This window comes from Chanodichthys erythropterus, chromosome 23, assembly GCF_024489055.1.
Source record: "Chanodichthys erythropterus isolate Z2021 chromosome 23, ASM2448905v1, whole genome shotgun sequence".
In the NCBI taxonomy this organism is placed as follows: Eukaryota; Metazoa; Chordata; class Actinopteri; order Cypriniformes; family Xenocyprididae; genus Chanodichthys; species Chanodichthys erythropterus.
Window position 1 is genome coordinate 21066705 of NC_090243.1, and position 21512 is coordinate 21088216.

Genomic DNA, 21512 nt, shown 5'->3' on the forward strand with positions numbered 1-21512 from the left:
AGACATCTGGAATGGTAAAAACCCATCCAGGTGAATATGGCTGATTTCTTTTAACTTGTGGCATGTGCATTCATTTGGGAATTATATTATGACTATCCCATTGAATCTGACATTTCCAAAATCTGATATCTTTATTTTTTTTTTTTCCTTCCCAGCCACAATCATGACAAGTGACAAGCATAAGGACGTTTTGTTGTGGGTAGCTCCACCCACGGATAAATCTCATTGGTTTAAAATCTGAGATTGTCTCATTCATTGTGAACAGACAAAATGGAAACTTGTCGAGTCGCATCTGTTAGTTATCTTAAATGAGCTCGAGTGCTGAACTATGAGTCTTCCGAACGCACTGTACGTGACAATCAAAGATCTGTGATGCACAACAACAGCCTGTCAGCTCTGGGAAAAGCCTCCGGAGTCTCCGTGCCATCCGAGGACTTGTCTTCCCTCTTTTGATTTTCAGATTTTTCTAATGAGCCCAATCACTTCAGTGTTTTCGAGGCGGCTGCGTTTGGCCCTCTCTCTCGGAGTCTGCGTCGCATGAATGCGCTCTTGTGCCACTGGTTAATCAAACATGTTTCCTGGCTTCGGCTCTCCCGGGAAATCTGCTATTAGCACGGATGTGTGCCGTCTGTGTGGGCGCCTGAAAGTGAACACATTGAACCGCTCCAATGCATCGCACAGATTCGTATGAGTCGTCACAGGTGGCCGCCTGCCCTTCAACACACTTCCACTGGAGTCTGTGTGCCATACTTTAGACCCGGGGGTTTTCAAACCGGGGGCCGTAACGGAGTGATACAGGGTCCGTGGAAAAGCTTAGAAAAAAGAGTGTTAAAAAATTAAATAAATAAATAATTAAAATGAACTAAATAAATAAATAGATTAAAATAATAAAAATAGTTTATAATGCATAAATAATAAAAAAATTAATAAATAATAAAATTAGAATGAAATAAATAAATAATATATAATTAATATATATAAGTACTAATAAACACAAGAATAAAATCAATTTATCAATAGATAAATAATAATTATGTTAAACTACCTAAATAAATAGATTAAACTATGTAATAAAATTTAGAATAAAATAAAATACTTAAATAATAAAGAACAGATTAAAAATAAATAAATATATGAAATAATAAATAATAAAAAATTAGAATAAAATAAAAAACATAAATATATTAAAATATATAGATAAATAAATTAATATAAATAAATAAACAAATAATAAAAATTAGAATAAAATGAATTATATATATATATATATATATATATATATATATATATATATATAAACATGAATATAAAATCAATCAATAAATAAAATAAAAATATATTAAAACTAATTATAAAACATTATTTTAAACTACCTAAATAAATAGATTAAAATGAATAAATAACAAAAATTGAACAAAATACTTAATAAAGAATAGAATAACAAAATAAACAAAAAAATAAAATAAAATAAAAAATAAATAATAGTTTAAAACGACTAAAATCAATCAATAAAATAAAAAATATATTAAAATAAATAATACAAAATTATATTATATTATATTATATAATAACTACCTAAATAAATAGATTAAAATTAATAAATAACAAAAAATTTAGTAAAATACTTAATAAATAGAATAAACATAAATGAATAAAAATTAGAATAAAAACATAAATAAAAAAATTGATAAAATATATAAATAAAATAAATAATAATTTGAATGCAATCAAAGAAAGAAAGAAAGAAAGAAAGAAAGAAAGAAAGAAAGAAAGAAAGAAAGAAAGAAAGAAAGAAAGAAAGAAAGAAAGAAAGAAAGAAAGAAAGAAAGAAAGTATTGATTGTATTTTCCGCATTAATGTCCGTAATGGAAATGTCCGTAAATGTAAAATGTACTGATTTGTTTCCTTACAGTGTAATAGAAACTAAATATTTTACAAATAATATTTGACACATATTTATAATTTGTCACAGTATAAATTAAGTCTTTATGCATGAAAATGAACAGCTGCTTTTTAAATGTTATGATGAGGTTCCCTCACACGAGGGTCTGTGCTCTAAAAGACTGAAAACCCCTGCTTTAGACAATACTTCAGTGAAGTATGTGCAGCTTTATATCAGACGAGGCGCCACTTAGCCCGATATCGGGCGGCTGGGTGTACGACGGCCTGTCGAACCCTAAAAGGGGTGTGAGGTGAAGGGGAGGCGCAGTCGACCGGCGCAACACCTTCACCGCAAACCTCTTCACCTGCTTATCAACTCCACAACAGCAAAGTGTCCACGAGCCCAATATTTCTTAACACCTCGGGCCGGGCTGCTGGATATTTTTAGCAGGACGGAGCTTTGGGAAAACACAACCATCTGAACTTGGCTTTGTTCAACCAGCCCTCATACGTGGCATAGCTTTTGAATGTCAGACAGAGAGACGAGAAGTTCCCTCGTTCCCTGACGTGAAGTGTACTGTATATGGTCATCAACATTCAACTTTGTTCCAGATGTTTCTCTTAAAAGTCTTTAAGAGAGATAAAAATAGACACGAGTCAATACAGTAACACTGTGTCCGAACCGGGTGATAATGTAACAAGCAACAGGACGTCGACTGATTGATTGTTTTCCGTTTCTGCAGCGTTGCACTTAGTAGCTCATTGGTTGAACATAATTTTAGGAGAAATGTTTGAGTTTATACTGAAATCTCTGGCTTTGATTGCAGACTTCCTCCACTTGCATCATTTCGCCTCCTTTATATCTACAAGAAACACGTGAGATACTGAGCTATTCATTTCATGCACTATTCTGTTTTGGTGAAAGTTTAAGCTCTAGACTTTGAAAATGCAAAACATAGCTTTAGAAATCCTGTTATAATTCTCATTCTGTATTGTCAGATACCAACGCTTTCATGCACAATCAATGCAGACTTCCAGAATTCACCATATGTCACCTTCATTGGCAGCAGAAAGGATATGAGTGTACTAAAATCTTTATTGATGCTCTTCTAACGGGATGAAAAGGGCTAAAAATATAGAGTGCAGACGTGGCACTAAACCGGAAGATGGCCTTCCCTTTGTTCAGTACTATAAAAGTCTGTTGAGAAAGAAGAGAAAGGTTAGTTAGCGCAAAAAAACTCACCAGTGACATTTAATATCAAACACAACATGAGCCTCAAACATTTATGAAATATGAACAGACGGAATTTCTGTAAATGGTCTACAGCTCCTGTTTCATAAAAGATGCCTAATATGTTGTCCTGTTCTGTACATTATAAATGTAACACATTTGCAGAGGACAAAAATTAGATTACTTTTATAACTGCACAAGTTTGGGGTCAGTAAGATGTTTTAATGTTTTTGAAAGTCTCTTCTGCTCACCAAGGCTGCATTTATTTGATCAAAAATACAGTAAAAATGTGAAGTATTTGTAACGAGGTTAGTAGATATGGGAAGAAGGAGGCGGGAACCGGCGAACATTGAACGTAACTTTTAATGTAAAATAAACAAAGAACAAAACGAAAGTAATGCCGGCAGACCCTCGCGGACGTCTGCCGGCCACACAAACATAACAAAACATAAAATAAAGTCCAGGCCTGGTCCTCTCTCGTCTTTCATTGTAGTCGCTCCTCCTTTTATGCCTCCGGAGCTCCTCCGTGAGAGACTCGAGGCCGGCACGCCTCGCAGGTGACGCTCATTATCACTCGCGTCACCGGCCTCGCGCCGTTCCCTCACGGCTCTCGCCCGCCCTGCTCGTCACATACCCCCAACGCCCCTCGCAGGCCGGGGGGTACCTCCGAGACTGCGCTCTACTCCCCCCCGGGGCCTGTCTCGGCGGCCGCAGCACCTGGGGGTAAGGACAGACGAGACGAGAGAAAGGAGACGGAAGCAAGGGGAGAGACAGGACGAGAGAGGGGAGAGAGGAAAAAGAAAAAAAAAAATTCTTGGTCCGGTTCCCCGACACACTGCCGCTTGGTCCTCAGCCTGCCGAGAGGCTCTTCTTCGCGGTGCCATGCGGTGGCACTGGACGCTCGGTGGACGGCCCGATCCTCGACCGCCTCCTGGCGGCCGGCGATGGCTCCTCCGACTGAGGGCAGCCGGCAGCGAGTCCCCCGTTCCCTGCTCCTCCCCTTTATGGCGGACGGCAGCAGGCTCCGGCCCACGGCGAACGGCGGCGACTCCTCCGCTCCCTCTTGGACGGCAGCCACCCCACCTCGTCCCAGGGGCACGGCCTCGAGCTCTCCGTCCCACCTTTCACAAGGCTCCAGCACCACCGCTTCGGGCAGCCTCTCGCGGTCTTCACTCCCGCGCTGCCCGAACTCCGCAGCACCGCGATCCCCCTCAGCAGCGAGGGCTCTCCGACAGCATGTCCCTCCTTCCTCCCGGGTTTCGGCACCAATGTAACGAGGTTAGTAGATATGGGAAGAAGGAGGCGGGAACCGGCGAACATTGAACGTAACTTTTAATGTAAAATAAACAAAGAACAAAACGAAAGTAATGCCGGCAGACCCTCGCGGACGTCTGCCGGCCACACAAACATAACAAAACATAAAATAAAGTCCAGGCCTGGTCCTCTCTCGTCTTTCATTGTAGTCGCTCCTCCTTTTATGCCTCCGGAGCTCCTCCGTGAGAGACTCGAGGCCGGCACGCCTCGCAGGTGACGCTCATTATCACTCGCGTCACCGGCCTCGCGCCGTTCCCTCACGGCTCTCGCCCGCCCTGCTCGTCACAGTATTATTACAGTTTTCTAAGTGGATTTATTGTAAAAATGTAATTTATTCCCTTTATTTTCAGCATCATTACTCCAGTCTTGAGTGTCACATGATCCTTAAGAAATCATTTTAATGCATTTGATACATTTCAATACATTCGATACATCTGATGATTTTATTTTTTCAGAATTCTTCAATGTATTTAATGCATCCTTGCTGAAGAAGTAATTCCTTTCAAACGACGTTACCATGGACCATTTTTGTAAGGGTGCATGGCAGATCATTTTAAGCTTAAACTAATTTAACTTTGATTCATTTTTCAGAAACCCAGACTCATTATCTTGTGACATTTTGCTTCACCAGTAAATGTATCTTAATTTAAGAATGTTTAGATGTACTGGAACAAGACAGAAATACATTTTTGCAGTGCAAATGAAAGAAATAAACTCTTAATTAAAATGTTCATATAATAAGAAATCTGTTTAATAGATGTTTTCTAACAGAAGAGTTCATAGTATTTTAAAGGTACAGTAGCAAGGTACCGTTCAAAAGTTTGATGCTAGTTGAATTGTTTTGTAGTGTTTACATTTATTTCATCAAAAATACAGTAAAAATTTGAAATATTTTTATAATTTAAATCAGCTGTTTTCTATGTGAATATATAGTAAACTGTCATTTATTCCTGTGATCAAAGCTGAATTTTCAGCATCATTACTCCAGTCTTCAGTGTCACATGATCCTTCAGAAATCATTATAATGCATTTGATACATTTTGATACATTTGATACATTTTATTTTTCAGAATTCTTTGATCAATTAAATGCATCCTTGCTGAAGAAGTAATTCCTTTCAAACGACAGTTTTACTATGAAGCATTTTGTATAAAAAAAGGGTGTATAAATGCATTTATTTTTCTGACCCCATTGGCAGATATTTTTTTTTGTTTTAAGCCTAAACTCATTTTACTTTGATACATTTTTCAGAAACCCAGACTCAATATCTTGTGTCATTTGCTCAGTAAATATATTTTGATTTAAGAATATTTAGATGTACTGGAAAACAAGACAAAAATACATTTTGCAGTGCAAATAAAAGAAATAAACTCTAAAAAGGTTCATATAATGAGAAATCTGTTTAATAGATGTTTTCTAACAGAAGTACAGTATTTATATTTACCGTTCAAAAATTTGGTGTTAGTTCGATATTGTGTTTTTGAAAGTCTCTTCTGCTCACCAAGGCTGCATTTATTTGATCAAAAATACAATAAAAAATATGAAATATTTTTACAATTTAAAATAGCTGTTTTCTATGTGAATATATAGTAAAATGTAATTTATTCCTGTGATCAAAGCTGAATTTTCAGCATCATTACTCCAGTCTTCAATGTCACATGATCCTTCAGAAATCATTCTAATGTATTTAATACATTTTATTTTTCAGGATTCTTTGATCAATTTAACACATCCTTGCTGAGGAAGTAATTCCTTTCAAACGTTACCATGGACCATTTCTTCTAAAGGTATATAACTGCATTATTCAAACAAACTGTAATTATAATAATAAAGAAGTAAGCAATACTCTGGAGTGCACACAACACACAAATACATTACTACAGGGCGCAGCAGGAGGATCAGCGCTCTCGTGGGACTTTTGTCTGTCGCCATGGTTGACGGTACCGGGGAGCTTTTCTCTCCCTGCGCTGCACAAACACGCCTTTTGGTTGCCGAGGATTCATGGCCCCCTCACAGGGTTCGATTTACGCCATCTTCCCATCACATAAATAATGCGAGGAGTCACGACGCAAAGAATAATTGCAGGCAGGCAGCATCAGGGTCAGCATATTTTAGCGCTACGACTGTGGCGGCGAAGCCCTTTCATTGCGCGGCATCTTTGCTACAGTAGGTGCCTTTCTCAGCGTTCCAGTGCCGTGGCCTTTGTAACCTCTGTAAATAGCTTGCTTTCTCCGCCCTTATGTTCTCTATTCTTATGTAACATCTAGGTCAAGTTTTGCCTGTGTTTGTTTCCACTTTCCTCACATTTCCTCTGGGATATCATCTGCCAACTGCAGGTCCACATGAGCGAATTTGGAGAGTAACACAACAAAGAAGCGAGGGCAGAGGGAAATCCAACCCAACCAACCGCTGCCCTCGCCATGGCTTTAAACTATGCACATTTAAGAAGTAAATAAATGCACAATGCATCTACCATAATTGGAAATTATATTAGAGCAATCGTTCACTCAAAAATTAAAGGTCTGTCATCATCTTCTCACCCTTGTCTTGCTCAAAACACAAAAGGAGTTATCTAGTGGATTTTCAAAGCTTTGAACAAGATTTGAGGCCTAAGGCCAAAAGCAAGGTTTTAAGTGAGCGACCTAAATTTCTCTTTTTGTCAGCTGAATTCAGAAGACTTGTAATATAGTGCACCAGTAGTGCTGATTGTAATTGTAAGGGTTTAAAGAAGTGATATTTAGTAATATTAGCAATTTAACAGCACTGATACTATTGGATAAGAAGCAAATTTGAGATTTGAAATGAATTGAGTTTTAAACTAAGATACATTCAAACTAAATTTGTACTGAACTGAGTTGAATAATGACACTATTTTCTTCTGTAGAGCTGCTTTATAGCTGAATTTAATTCCTTTCATAATGGATGAACTTTACAACATTGACACTATTATTTAACTAAATTGAATTGAATACGCATTGAACTGAACCGAGCTGAACAGCAACACTGTTATCTTTTATAATATCTTTTATCTTTATAGCTGAAATTGAACATAATTGATGAATTTTACAACATTGACACTGTTATTTTCCTGTTTATGGTGATTTTATGGGTTTAAAATTATAGCTGAATTTAATTTGTTTCATAATTGATGAATATCAACACTTATTGAACTGAACTGAATCAACACTGGACTAAATTTAGCTGAATAACAACACTTTTGTCTTCTGTAGAGCTGCTTTACTCCTGAATTTAATTCATTTCATACATGATGAACTTTGCAACATCAATACTGTTATGGAACTGAATCAACATTGTAGTGAATTGAGATGAATAACGACACTTTTGTCTTCTGTAGAGTTGCTTTACTCCTGAAATTGAATTTGTTTTATGACTGATGAACTTTGCAACATCAAGACTGTTATTGAACTGAATTGAATCAACACTGGACTAAATTGAGCTGAATAACAACACTTTTATCTTCTGTAGAGCTGCTTTACTCCTGAATTTAATTTATTTTAGGGCTGACCGATATATCACATGCGATTGTCACGCACATTTCGTCAGTAACGCCGGTTCCCTGATCGCCATCACCGGCTTTACTGACGAAATGCGCGTGACAATCACATTCGATATATAGGTCAGCCCTAATTTATTTCATACATGATGAACTTTACAACATCAATACTGTTATGGAAATGAATTGAATCAACATTGTAGTGAATTGAGGTGAATAATGACAGTTTTGTCTTCTTTAGAGTTGCTTTACAGCTGAAACTGAATTTGTTTCATGACTGATGAACTTTGCAACATCAAGACTGTAGTTGAACTGAACTGAATCAACACTGGACTAAATTGAGCTGAATAACAACACTTGTATCTTCTGTAGAGCTGCTTCACTCCTGAATTTAATTAATTTCATACATGATGAACTTTGCAACGTCAAGACTGTTATTGAACTGAACTGAATCAACACTGGACTACATTGAGCTGAATAACAACACTTTTATCTTCTGTAGAGCTGCTTTACTCCTGAATTTAATTTATTTCATACATGATGAACTTTGCAACATCAACACTGTTATGGAGCTGAATAGAACTGAATCAACATTAAAGTTAATTGAGATGAATGACACTTTTGTCTTCTGTAGAGCTGCTTTACAGCTGAAATGAATTAATTTCATAACTGATGAACTTTGCAACATTAAGACTGTTATTGAGCTGAACCAAATCAACATTGAACCAAATTGAGCTGAATGACGACATTATTGTTTTCTGTAAATTTGATAATATAACTGAATTTAATGTGTTTCATAATGGATAAACTTTGCAACATCAACACAGTTATTGAACTGAATTGAATCAACACTGGACTAAATTGAGCTGATAAATGAAACTTTTGTCTTCTGTAGATCTGCTTTACTCCTGAATTTAATTAATTTCATACATGATGAACTTTGTAACATCAACACTGTTATGGAACTGAATTGAACTGAATCAACATTAAACTGAATTAAGCTAAATAATGACACTATTGATTGTCTTCTGTAGAGCTGTTTTACAGCTGAATTTGTTTCATGATTGATTAATTTTACAACATTAACACTGTTATTTTCCTGTTTATAGTGATTTTATGGGTTTAAATGGTAATTAATATTTAGAATTAGTAATATTAGCGATTTAACTGCTCTGACACTATCGAATAAGAAACAAAATTTTAACTGAATTGAGTTTTGAACAAAGTTCAGCTCAGACTAAATAATTTAATTAATCTGAAAAGCATCTCTACAGAAGACAAAAGTGTCGTTATTCAGCCCAGTTCAGTTCAGTTCAGTTCAATAACAGTGTTGATGTTGCAAAATTTATAAATTATGAAACAAATTAAATTCAGCTATAATCAACTCTACAGAAAACAATAATGTTGTTATTCAGCTCAGTTTGGTTCAGTGTTAATTCAGTTCAATAAGAGTGTCAATGCTTCAAAATTTCATAATTGATAAACTTTGCAACATCAAGAATGTTATTGAACTGAATCAACATTGGACTAAACTGAGCTGAAAAACGACACTTTTGAATTCTGTAGAGCTGCTAAATTTTGTAATATCGAACTGTACACGCACATCAACATGAGGGTGAGTTTCATATTTGAGTGAATTATCTTAACTACAGTTCTTCTGATCGTCCTTTATCACTGATCAGATACTTCACACACAGACCTCGCACTGACAAACCAGAGATGAGTGATCATTTTTCAAAAAGTCTATTGAAGGAGTCAATGAATGACACAGAACGATGATCAGCAAAATGCTAAAGTAAAACCTGCAGCATAAAATTAAACCAGAAACAGGTGTGTAACTTAATTAGAAACTATGGAAACAAACTAGTAACCAAAACTCAGGAAATCAGTGAAAACAAAACCAAAACAGAACAACGAGGAAAAAAAGGCAATAAAAAAGCTTGCAATCTGGACACTGACAGTTAACTGGCTAGGCTATATTAGTTACAGTTATTAACATTATTAAATTATTATTGACGTCTGTGATTGATTGGGCTCTCTGTGTTTATTGTCTAGAAGTGGCTGTTATGTAAGGTCATGTGCTCTGGATGCAAAACTAATCCTGTGCGAATGGGGCTTAAGAAATACAAAACTTATTTATAACAATTTCTTTTCTCTGGAAATAAGCGTGGGCTTGCAAAAATATCAAAACTTTTGGGCCTTTAACAGAGGGAGTCCTGTTAAGTGTCAATTCATCTTTCTTAACGGCTTAGAAAAGTCTAAACAGGGCACATTTACTCACTGAAAATACCGTTTAAAAGGAGTTTTGAGTCAAAACTTTCAGCTGAAATCCATAGAAATGGAGATTTGTCTGCTTGTGAAAGCATGAGCGTGTGAGAGAGAAGCCAGCGCAGCAGCAGTCGCATTAACAGCGGCTCACTGAGTCATGCTATTCATCTGTCTGCTATTCCTGTAGCCCTCAGATTCAGCGCAAATATATCAGCTGCCCTTTACTGATGGACATTGTTTTGTTTTACTAAAACTTAAACCTTTCTTACCATGGTACACTGCACTGCAGCAAGAAAGGGATCTTGTTAGAAATCCTGTTGTTGTTCTAATGCCGTGTGCTGTTCTTTCTTTTTTGGACCACAAAAGGAGAATTTTAAAACTAGATAAGTAAAGTTTGATGACAAACTTTGAAGTTGGCTTGAGAAAGCCAGACCAGAAAGTTTGAAAAAGTTTTAAAAGCTTGAAGTTTGAAGGTTTTACATTTGAAGTAGTTTAAAGTTTAAAGTTTGAATGTTTTCTATCAGAAAAACAGATAGATCGATAGATGATTTAGCATGTTGTTAGCATTAATTAACATGTTGTTAGCATGAATTAGCATGTTGCTAGCATGTTTTCACATGTTGATAACCTGTTGCTAACATGATTTAACATGTTGTTGAAATGTTGTTAGCATGATTTAACATTAATTAGCATGTTGGTAGCATTATTTAGCATTTTTATAGCATGAGTTACATGTTGATAACAAAATTTAATTGTTAGCATTGTTTAACATGTTTGCTAACATGATTTAACATATTATTAGAATGACTTAGCACGTTGTTAGCATTATTTAGCATTTCGCTAGCATGAATTAGCACATTATTAACATGCTTCAACATGTTGTTATCATGTTACTAGTTAGCATGATTTAAAATGTTTTTGCATGTTGTTAGCATGAATTAGCATGTTTCTAGCATGATTTACCATTTTGTTAGCATGAATTACATGTTGTTAACAAAACGTATTTGTTAGCATTGTTAAACATGTTTGCTAACATGTTTTAACATATTAAAATGACTTAGCATGTTGCTAGCATGAATTAGCACATTGCTAGCATGCTTTACATGTTGTTATCATGTTACTAGCTAGCATGATTTAACATGTTTTTGCATGTTGTTAGCATGAATTAGCATGTTCTAGCATGATTTAGCATGTTGCTAGCATGTTGTTAACATGAATTAACATGTTGTTAGCCTGATATAACATGTTGCTAGAATGTTTTAGCATGTTCTCAAGCCAACTTAAAAAGTCTTTGTATGATGGCAGTGAATAACGACCAGCATCAAGCTTTTTTTTAAAAAGACGCAAACGTATCAATTAATGATCCGATGCGACACGTGTCGTATATTCCAATTGTTCTGGTGGTATATTATAGGGTTTGGTGGATAACAAACTGAAAATTTTACGAAAATCCTGACCTTCTGTGCTCGACTGTGCATTCAGGAGACTCTATTAGCGCCACAGTTCACTCCGACTTGCCCAGAAAAAAACACGTTTTGAAAAATCAAGATTAATAAAGATTAAAAAATACAACTCCTACAATCTCTTTTTTTACTGTATACCTCCAGAACACATGTAATATACGACATGTGTCGCATCTTTTAGGGCTTCCCATCATGGGATCATTTTATGGATTTAGTTTCAATTAATTTAGTGTTAATTCATTCTTTTATTTCTAATTAAATGTTATGAATTAAACAGCTGGTAAACATACTTTATTAATCGCTTCATGTCTTGGACTGGGCAAATGTCTACTGTCCATTAACGTGATTATGTGTGAAATGATTGTTTGTTCCTTACTGTTATTGTGAAGCGTCCTTGAGCTTGGGAAAGGTGCTATATAAATTAAACATATTATTATTATTATATACTAAATAGGATATACATGCATGCATACACTCATGCGTACACTCATATAAAGCAATATATAAAATGGACAAACCCAGCGTTTGGGCTGTTTTAACCCAGCGATTGGGTTGTTTTAACCCAGCGATTGGGTTGTTTTGAGCCAGCGATTGGGATGTTTTAACCCAGTGAATGGGCTGTTTTAACCCAGCGATTGGGCTATTTTAACCCAGCGAATGGGCTGTTTTAACCCAGCGATTGGGCTATTTTAACCCAGTGAATGGGCTGTTTTAACCCAGCGATTGGGCTATTTTAACCCAGCGAATGGGTTGTTTTAACCCAGCGAATGGGCTGTTTTAACCCAGCGATTGGGCTATTTTAACCCAGCGAATGGGCTGTTTTCACCCAGCGGTTGGGTTGTTTTAACCCAGCGATTGGGTTGTTTTAACCCAGCGAATGGGCTGTTTTCACCCAGCGATTGGGTTGTTTTGAGCCAGCGATTGGGTTGTTTTGACCCAGCGATTGGGTTATTTTATCCCAGCAAATGGGTTGTTTTAACCCAGCGATTGGGTTGTTTTGAGCTAGCGATTGGGTTGTTTTGACCCAGCGATTGGGTTCTTTTATCCCAGCGAATGGGTTGTTTTAACCCAGTGACTGGGTTGTTTTAACCAAGCGGATGGGTTGTTTTGAGCCAGCGATTGGGTTGTTTTAACCCATCAATTGGGCTGTTTTAACCCAGCGATTTGGTTAAATATTTCCCCAACCTGCTGGGTAATTTTATTTAACTCAACTATGGTTTAAAAATTACTGTATTGCTTCTTAAAATGAACCCAAAGTATGCTGGAAATTGACATTTATTAATATGTTTAATAAATTAACATTTATTAATAAATGTAATGAATAATAATTAAGCAATAAACATTTATTAAATTGCTTATTAATAAATGTTCACCTTTTGATTATTATTTCATTTTAAGCCTAAATAAAGCTTCTCAGCACGTTGGGCAAACATTTAACCCAACCACTGGGTTAATCGCTGGGTTTGTCCATTTTCAACCCAAATTGGGTTGTTTTTAACCCAGCATTTTTTAGAGTGTACTATGTAGCAAATCTCAACTGACTCTTTTGTATCATTGTAAAATGTAACTCCATTATCAGCATGTTCAGAATCGGTCTCTGTGTCATGTACAGGTGTGCTGTGGTGATGCTACACTCACTCTCTTGTTCTGGAAGTAAAACGGATCGATGTCCTCCAGAGGGACGCCCACCAGTCCAGACGGAATGTCTCCAAAGATTCGCGGGAGCTGTTTCCCGGCCTCCAAGTCGGCCCGGGATTTGGGCGGCTCCACGTCGCCCAGGTCCTCCTTGTACTCCTTGGCATTGCGGGCCTCCTCCTCGGCGATCCGCTGCTCGATTCCAGCCAGGGACTCACGAGTGAACCGGTGTAGACTGTCAGGACCCGGTGGAAACAGTATGGCTGCCATCTTCTCATCCTGAGCCTCCTGTGCAAGTGCTTACTTCACAGCTGGTGAGGAAAGAGGAACGGATTATTGCTCGTTCAGTTTACAGCTCGTTCAGACATTCTTTTCAGGATCATGTTTTGTTCTCCGAAGGTACAATATGTAATAATTTTGCCCGCTAGAGGTCGCTAGAGGCTTATTCAAAACAAAGGCGTAGCTTGATGACGCCAAGTTTTAGAGCGGAATCTTTGGACATGTACTCTCCATCTCAACGGAGGGTGCAAAAAAATCGGGATTGGAGTCGGGAAGAAATCATGTTCATGGATGTGATTATTAACGTTACTGTAGTATGAAGTAGAGCAGGAGCGAGTGTTGTGGAGCTGAACGAGGAGCTGGAGCGACTGATCAAAACACGCCTCACAAGGACTTTTATTATGACACAGATGTCGCGCTGCTTCCGCTTTTCCGGTCATGAGTATGAGCTAACGCAGCTCTGTTTATCATATTAGATACATTTGAATGAGTTGAAAATGATGTTATAACGTTACTCTGTGCGTTCGCAGCTTGTGTTGATAAATGGCATGCAATTAATTTTAAAACGTATTGTATGATGGAGAAAATGCTGCATCTGATTATGCTATGTTAGCTACTTCACAAAATAGTGTTTTTCTCTGAGGCATGGTAAAGCATGGTACTCGCAAAAAATCAAGAAAATTAGATTTAAACAATAAGACTAAATGTGTTGAGCTATATAACAATAATTAGTTTTCTGTCTATAAATATATCAAAACAGTTGTTCCCTTGTCTATTAAAACATGTAAATATTAAAGTGTCTTTGGTGTTTCCATGGTTTCTACAAAATAAAAGCGGAAACCAAGGGTAACGCGGGTATGACGCCATTGACAGGCGACTCCTCACACGTCCCGCAGCCTTGGGTAAAATCGCAATTTTCTCACGATTTACAAATAGTTGGAAATGTTTGGGATATTGTAAGTACTCAAGTGAACAAAATATATAACACTGACCTAGTGGTTTTTGGATATTTTACTGAAAAATATTACATATTGCACCTTTAACAAAAAAATATAAGAACATTCTAAAGAAATGTTTTTGTTGTTGCTGGAATTATTCTCATTAAACCATCAGACTCTTGTTCTGGGTTTGATGGTAATGTTTTGATACACACTCCTCTGTGTTTGACAGCACTAGTGTTCAGAGTCACTGCAGCAGCTGGTCTGAACGCTGAACCGAACACGAACGTGACTGACGCTGCTGTGGCTCTCCAACGTGTCTGCTAATAAAAAGATACTATTATCCACATCAGACGTGCTCCAGAGTGAGAATGTGCTCAAACGCTCTTGACTCAACGCAGATTGGGCCATCTGTTGGACAGAATGATTGGACGAGAGATCATCTCTCATCTGTTCAAGCATGCGGTGTGGAGCAGGAGCACAATGAGAACATCTGCACACTGAAACTCTGAAATCCCAGCTATGTTTGAGATAAAACAATGGCAACAAGTGGCTCCTTGAACCCTGAGTCAGATGTTTGGTCTAAACATTCAGCTCTCGTGGTTATTAGCAGATCTGAGCGATGACGCTGTAGAGAAATGATGGAAAAGACTTTGCTGTACCACAGTAGATCATTTGCATAATTCACAGTGCTATTTTACTATTATATATATATAAATATATATATATATATATATATATATATATATATATATATATATATATATATCTTTTATAGTTTTATTAATATTTAGAATTAGCTTTTATTTCTGTTAATCTTAAGTTTTAGTTTTTTTGTTATTAGTTGTTGTTTTTTTTTTTAAATTACTATTTAGGTTTAAATTATTATTTTTTTTAGTTTCAGTTTTTATTTGTTTCCAGTTAGTGATTTTATATTTTCAGTTTTCATTTTGATTTTACTTTAATTTTAAGTTATTTTGTTATGCACTTTTTTCATTTTTATTTATTTATTTTTTAAATATTATTATTTTAATTTAAATAAATTATTTTGTTTTTGCTGTAGTTATTAGTTAGTTATTTTATATTTTGAGTTCATTTTAATTTTAGTTTTTAGTTTAAATGTTATAAGCTTTAGTCATTTTTATTGTTATTTTTTTAATAATACTATTCAGGTTTAAATGATTACATTTCAGTTTCAGTTTTTATTTTTTTTAGTGCTTCAACTTAAACTTATTTCAGCCAAGAAAACATTTCTAAATGTTGTTACTTTTTTTTTTATCTATTATTTATATTTAATTTAATTTTAGTTTTATTTCAATGGTAACATTTATCTAATTTTATAGTTTTATTAATATTTAGAATTAGCTTTCATTTGATATTTTCTGTTAATTTTATTTATTTATTTATTTTTTTAAATATTACTATTTAGGTTTTGATTTAGTTCAGTTTCATTTTTGTTTATTTCCATTTAGTAATTTTAGTGCTTCAACTTAAATGTATTTCAGCCAAGAAAACATTTCTAAATTTTGTTTAGTTTATGTTTTTTATCAATATTTATATTTAATATTATTTTAGTTTTATTTGAATGGTAACATTTTAGAGTAAGGCTTCATTTGTTTAAATTAGTTAACATGAACTAACAATGAAAAATACATCTAAAGCATTTATAATCTCAGTTAATGTAATTTCAACATTTACTAAAATTAAAATCAGTTAATAATATTTAATAGACCTGAGCTGACATGAACTAACATTAACCAAGATTAATAACTATTGTAACAAATGTTAGTTATTGTTAGATGATACATAAACTAACGTCAACCTGATGGGACCTGATTTTAATGTGTTACATTATGATTAACAAAAATGTTTTAACAGTTTTTAATGATTTGGACCAGTAAGAAACACATTATCAATCACATAGAGAATCATTCAAGAAGTTTCCATCATGTTCTGGCACTAATGCACCAGCACCGAGGGGTTAAACTGATTTCCGTCAGAGCTCCTGTCGTTCCTCAGCCTGAGCACTGAGAATAACCCCAGTCTTTATTTCCAGACCATTTCAGAAACTCACAGCCCTGAAGGCCGCGGAGCCCACAATGTGTCCGGCACAACCAAACAAAAACCCAACATGCCGGAATTGTTTTCTCGCCTCGCAGCAGAATTTCTGACTGCTACTTTTCCTTTGAGACAGAGAGCAAACCCTGCAGCGCCCTGTTTTAACAGCACAGAATCAACGTCTCAGACTCGTTCTGTGGCCCTGAAACTCAGCATCTGCTCCCACACACATATTCAAATTGACACATTATTCAGAACAAGGTGATGAGGTTCATTTTGTCTGAATCTTAATGATGCATTCGACTGATTACAGGCATTTTAATTTCTTTAATTTCTTTACTGACTGTACATTCTTTAATGCCTCTGCCAGCTTGCCTTCTTCCCATAGTGCATCCTTCCTTGGAGCACCTTTGATAGATACTGACCACTGCAGACCTTGAAAACCCCTCAAGAGCTGCAGTTTTGGAGATGCTCTGACCCAGTCGTCTAGCCATCACAATTTGTCCCTTGTCAAACTCGATCAAATCCTTACGCTTGCCCATTTTTCCTGCTTCTAACACATCAACTCTGAGGAGAAAATGTTCACTTGCTGCCTAATATATCCACCCAATTTGAATGCAGTTCAAATAAAACAAGAAATGATTGTGGGCCTTTAAGACAGCTCATATACTGGTATTTAATTAGGATAAATGCTTGTTAAGGGCTCATAAGTGTGCTCGCTAAATCCTGCGTTAGAGTTGCATCGTCAAAGCTCTACCCAATTTCCTAAATGTATTGTTGGAATTGATTGAGCGAGAGTCTTTGATCTGTGACGGGACCCAATTCACAGAAAAAACACCTTCAACTTTCTGTCCCGCCACATTTAAATACTGTTCACCATTTCTGAAATTCATTTATGCGACAAATAACAATACAATTTAAATTCGCAAATGGTTTTGCATCAGAATCCAGATTTTGTGGAAGTGGCGAGCCATCGGTACCAAACCAGAAGTCTGTGCTAAATGTGGACTTTTATTCATGGTTTTGAGGAAACAATCTGTACATGTTAGTATCTGTTTCTGTAAAGCATACCACTAGCAATCCTAAAGTCATGAGTTTGACTCACGTTCCAGTAAAATTAATAAAATGTATACCTTGAAGGCATAATCGTAAATTGCACTTGCTTCATTTTGTTTTTGTGGAGCCCCTAAAAGGGACAAAAAATATGAGACGTGAGGAAAAAATATATTTTTTAAAATATATTGTGAGTGAAACTTTTGCTTTCACTCACAAAGAATATAAGCATATAAAAAAGTATTCATTGAAATAAATCTGATATAAAATATCAATACTAGAAGAAAAACTTAAACTTAAAAATTTGAAAATTTGAAATTTTGCCTTGGCAACAAACTGAAATAAAATAATCTGAAGTACTAAAATGACTAAAACTAATAAAATAAAAATAAATTAAAGCTAAAAAGAAATATAAAATAAATAAACAAAAATGACAAGAGCACAAAATAACTTTTTGACAAACTTAGTAAATTGTAATTTTGGTTATTAAAAAATAAAAGTAATTGAAAAAAAAAAATTACTAAATACTAGTCCAAGGGAACTAGAAATACATTTAGAATTTATAGAATTTAGAATTTTATTGAAAATAGAATTTTATTAAATATATCAAATTTAATGATTTTAATATAACTCTTATTATTAGTATTGTTGGTATTTTATTTAATTTCACATATTTATTACATATTTTATAGTTACATATTTACATAAAATATTTACATTTTTTTTTTTACATATTTGAATTATTTTGTTAGTAGATAAAATATTGTTAAATTACCGTATACAATTAATTGTAATAATTATTGTTTTTATGAGTATTTAAATTGTATTAGCCTTAAGCTTTTGATGCTATAGTGTGATAGATAGATAGATAGATAGATAGATAGATAGATAGATAGATAGATAGATAGATAGATAGATAGATAGATAGATAGATAGATAGATAAATAGATAGATAGATAGATAGATAGATAGATAGATAGATAGATAGATAGATAGATAGATAGATAGATAGATAGATAGATAGATAGATTTTGCAGTGAATAGGTTGAGTTTGTCTGAATAAACATCTCATGTTTCATCTCAGACGAAAGCAACACAAGAGTCGGGGAGTCGGGGTCACCTCAGGACGCCCCGTGTCTCTCTCGGCTGTGGGGGCGTGTGCCGAGCACTTCTGATGCCTACGAAGGAGAGCAGCTTGTCACTGACATCACGGCTGTGTTTTAATGGCTTCGACCGTTCCAGGCCAGACCCCCGTATATCAGCGCCGCCGCGATGCACACGCAACCAAACAAAACTAACTCTCAAGTGAACATGAATGAATTAGGATGAAAGGTGTCAGCCGTCTGTCTGTGCGCATTACCATCAGCCTCCAAACAACACGAAGTATGTGGTATGATTATATAATTACTTTTATTGACGTATGAACAGTTGTCAGTTGCTGCACTAAATATATGTATGGATATGTTCAAATGCATTAAGTTACACGCCAAATTCGCAGAGCAAATCAATAAACATTAATTGAAAATTGACTTTTTTAAAATCCTAATAATGTGCACTGATGAATAGAGTAGATTAAGGGTACATTTACATCACATAGTTGTACTAAAAATGGAAAAGTTTTTCCTTTGCATTTTTTGCGTACAGCCAAAAATATTGTCAAATGATCTCCGTTTACAAGGATCCGTGAAATGACAAAAAATGGTGTATTCTGCTGCCAGGCCTGTAGATGGCGATGTCACTTTGTAAAGAAACACTACTATAGACTGAACATGTAATACGCATGTGGATGATGTCAATGTTTTCACAAATTCACATTTTTGTATGGTCTACAAGGAGACGGCGAAAAACTTTTCAAAACTCATTTTCAAAAGTTTGCGTCTTCAAAGCGCTGTTGTCATGTAAACGAACGGTCAAAACACATAAAAAGTTTTCAGTTGAAAATGGTGTCATGTAAACAGCCCCTTTGACCAGGAAATGCTGTTGTTATTATGGAAGCTTGTTTCAGCAACGGGAAGAAAAAAAAAAAATGTAATTGTGACTTTTTATCTCAGTCACCATTCTAACTTTTTTCTCAGAATTGCGAGTTATAAATGTGGAATTGCAAGAAATAAATACACAATTGTAAAAAAAAATAAAGCCAGAATTGCGAGAAATAAAGTCAGAATTATGAGGGGAAAAAAAGTCAAAATTATGAGAAATAAATTCAGAATTGCGAGAAATAAAGTCAGAACTGTACGAAAAAAATTGGAAATGCGAAAAATAAAGTCAGAATTACGAGGAAAAATAAAGTCAGAATTACGAGGAGAAAAAAAGTCAGAATTGCGAGAAATAGTCAAAATTGTGAGAAATAAACTCAAAATTGTGAGATATAAAGTCAGAAATGTGAGAAATAAAGTCAGAATTACAAGAAATAGTCAGAATTGTGAAAAATAAATAGAATCAGAATTGCAAGAAACAAAGTCAGAATTAAAATAATTAAAGTCAGAATTGCAAGAAACAAAGTCAGAATTGCAAGAAACAAAGTCAGAATTACAAGACTTAAAGCCAGAATTGCGAGAAATAAACTAAAAATTGCGAGAAAGTCAGAATTGCGAGCAACAAAGTCAGAATTGAGAGTTATAAAGTCAGAATTGCGGGATAAAAAGTCAGAATTGAGAGTTATAAAGTCAGAATTGCGGGATATAAAGTCAGAATTGAGAGTTATAAAGTCAGAATTGCGAGAAACAAAGTCAGAATTGCGAGAAATAACCCCAGAATTGCAATATATAAAGTCAGAATTCCGAGATATAAAGTCAGAATTCTGATATATAAAGTCAGAATTGCGTGAAATAAAGTCAGAATTGTGAGAAAAAAGTCAGAACTGTAAGAAAAAAATTGGAAATGCGAAAAATAAAGTCAGAATTATGAGGAAAAATAAAGTCAGAATTATGAGGAGAAAAAAAGTCAGAATTGCGAGAAAATAGTCAGAATTGTGAGAAATAAACTCAAAATTGTGAGATATAAAGTCAGAAATGTGAGAAATAAAGTCAGAATTACAAGAAATAAAGTCAGAATTGTGAAAAATAAATAGAATCAGAATTGCAAGAAACAAAGTCAGAATTAAAATAATTAAAGTCAGAATTGCAAGAAACAAAGTCAGAATTGCAAGAAACAAAGTCAGAATTACAAGAATTAAAGCCAGAATTGCGAGAAATAAACTAAAAATTGCGAGAAAGTCAGAATTGCGAGCAACAAAGTCAGAATTGAGAGTTATAAAGTCAGAATTGCGGGATAAAAAGTCAGAATTGAGAGTTATAAAGTCAGAATTGCGGGATATAAAGTCAGAATTGAGAGTTATAAAGTCAGAATTGCGAGAAACAAAGTCAGAATTGCGAGAAATAACCCCAGAATTGCAATATATAAAGTCAGAATTCCGAGATATAAAGTCAGAATTGCGAGTTATAAAGTCAGAATTGCGAGAAACAAAGTCATAATTTCGGGTTATAGTCAGAATTGCGAGATATAAAGTCAGAATTGCAAGTTATACAGTCAGAATTGCGAGATATAAAGTCAGAATTGCGAGAAACAAAGTCAGAATTGTGAGTTATAAAGTCAGAATTGCGAGATATAAAGTCAGAATTGTGAGTTATAAAGTCAGAATTGCGAGATATAAAGTCAGAATTGCGAGAAACAAAGTCAGAATTGCGAGTTATAAAGTCAGAATTGTGAGATATAAAGTCAGAATTGCGAGATATAAAGTCAGAATTGTGAGAAACAAAGTCAGAATTGCGAGATATAAAGTCAGAATTGCGAGATATAAAGTCAGAATTGCGAGATATAAAGTCAGAATTGCGAGATATAAAGTCAGAATTGCGAGTTATAAAGTCAGAATTGCGAGA

General features: G+C 35.1%; 1 protein-coding gene across 1 annotated transcript in view; it reads right to left on the reverse strand.

Moving 5' to 3' along the window:
• Positions 1-21512, reverse strand: part of scn5lab (sodium channel, voltage gated, type V-like, alpha b) — a 201226-nt gene that overhangs the window by 138245 nt on the left and 41469 nt on the right. The window contains exons 2-3 of the mRNA XM_067377647.1: positions 13310-13617; positions 2961-3079 (exon numbers count right to left, since the gene is read on the reverse strand). Coding sequence (XP_067233748.1) covers positions 2961-3079; positions 13310-13576 — 386 coding nt within the window. The 5' untranslated portion in view covers positions 13577-13617. The remainder of the gene's footprint in view (positions 1-2960; positions 3080-13309; positions 13618-21512) is intronic.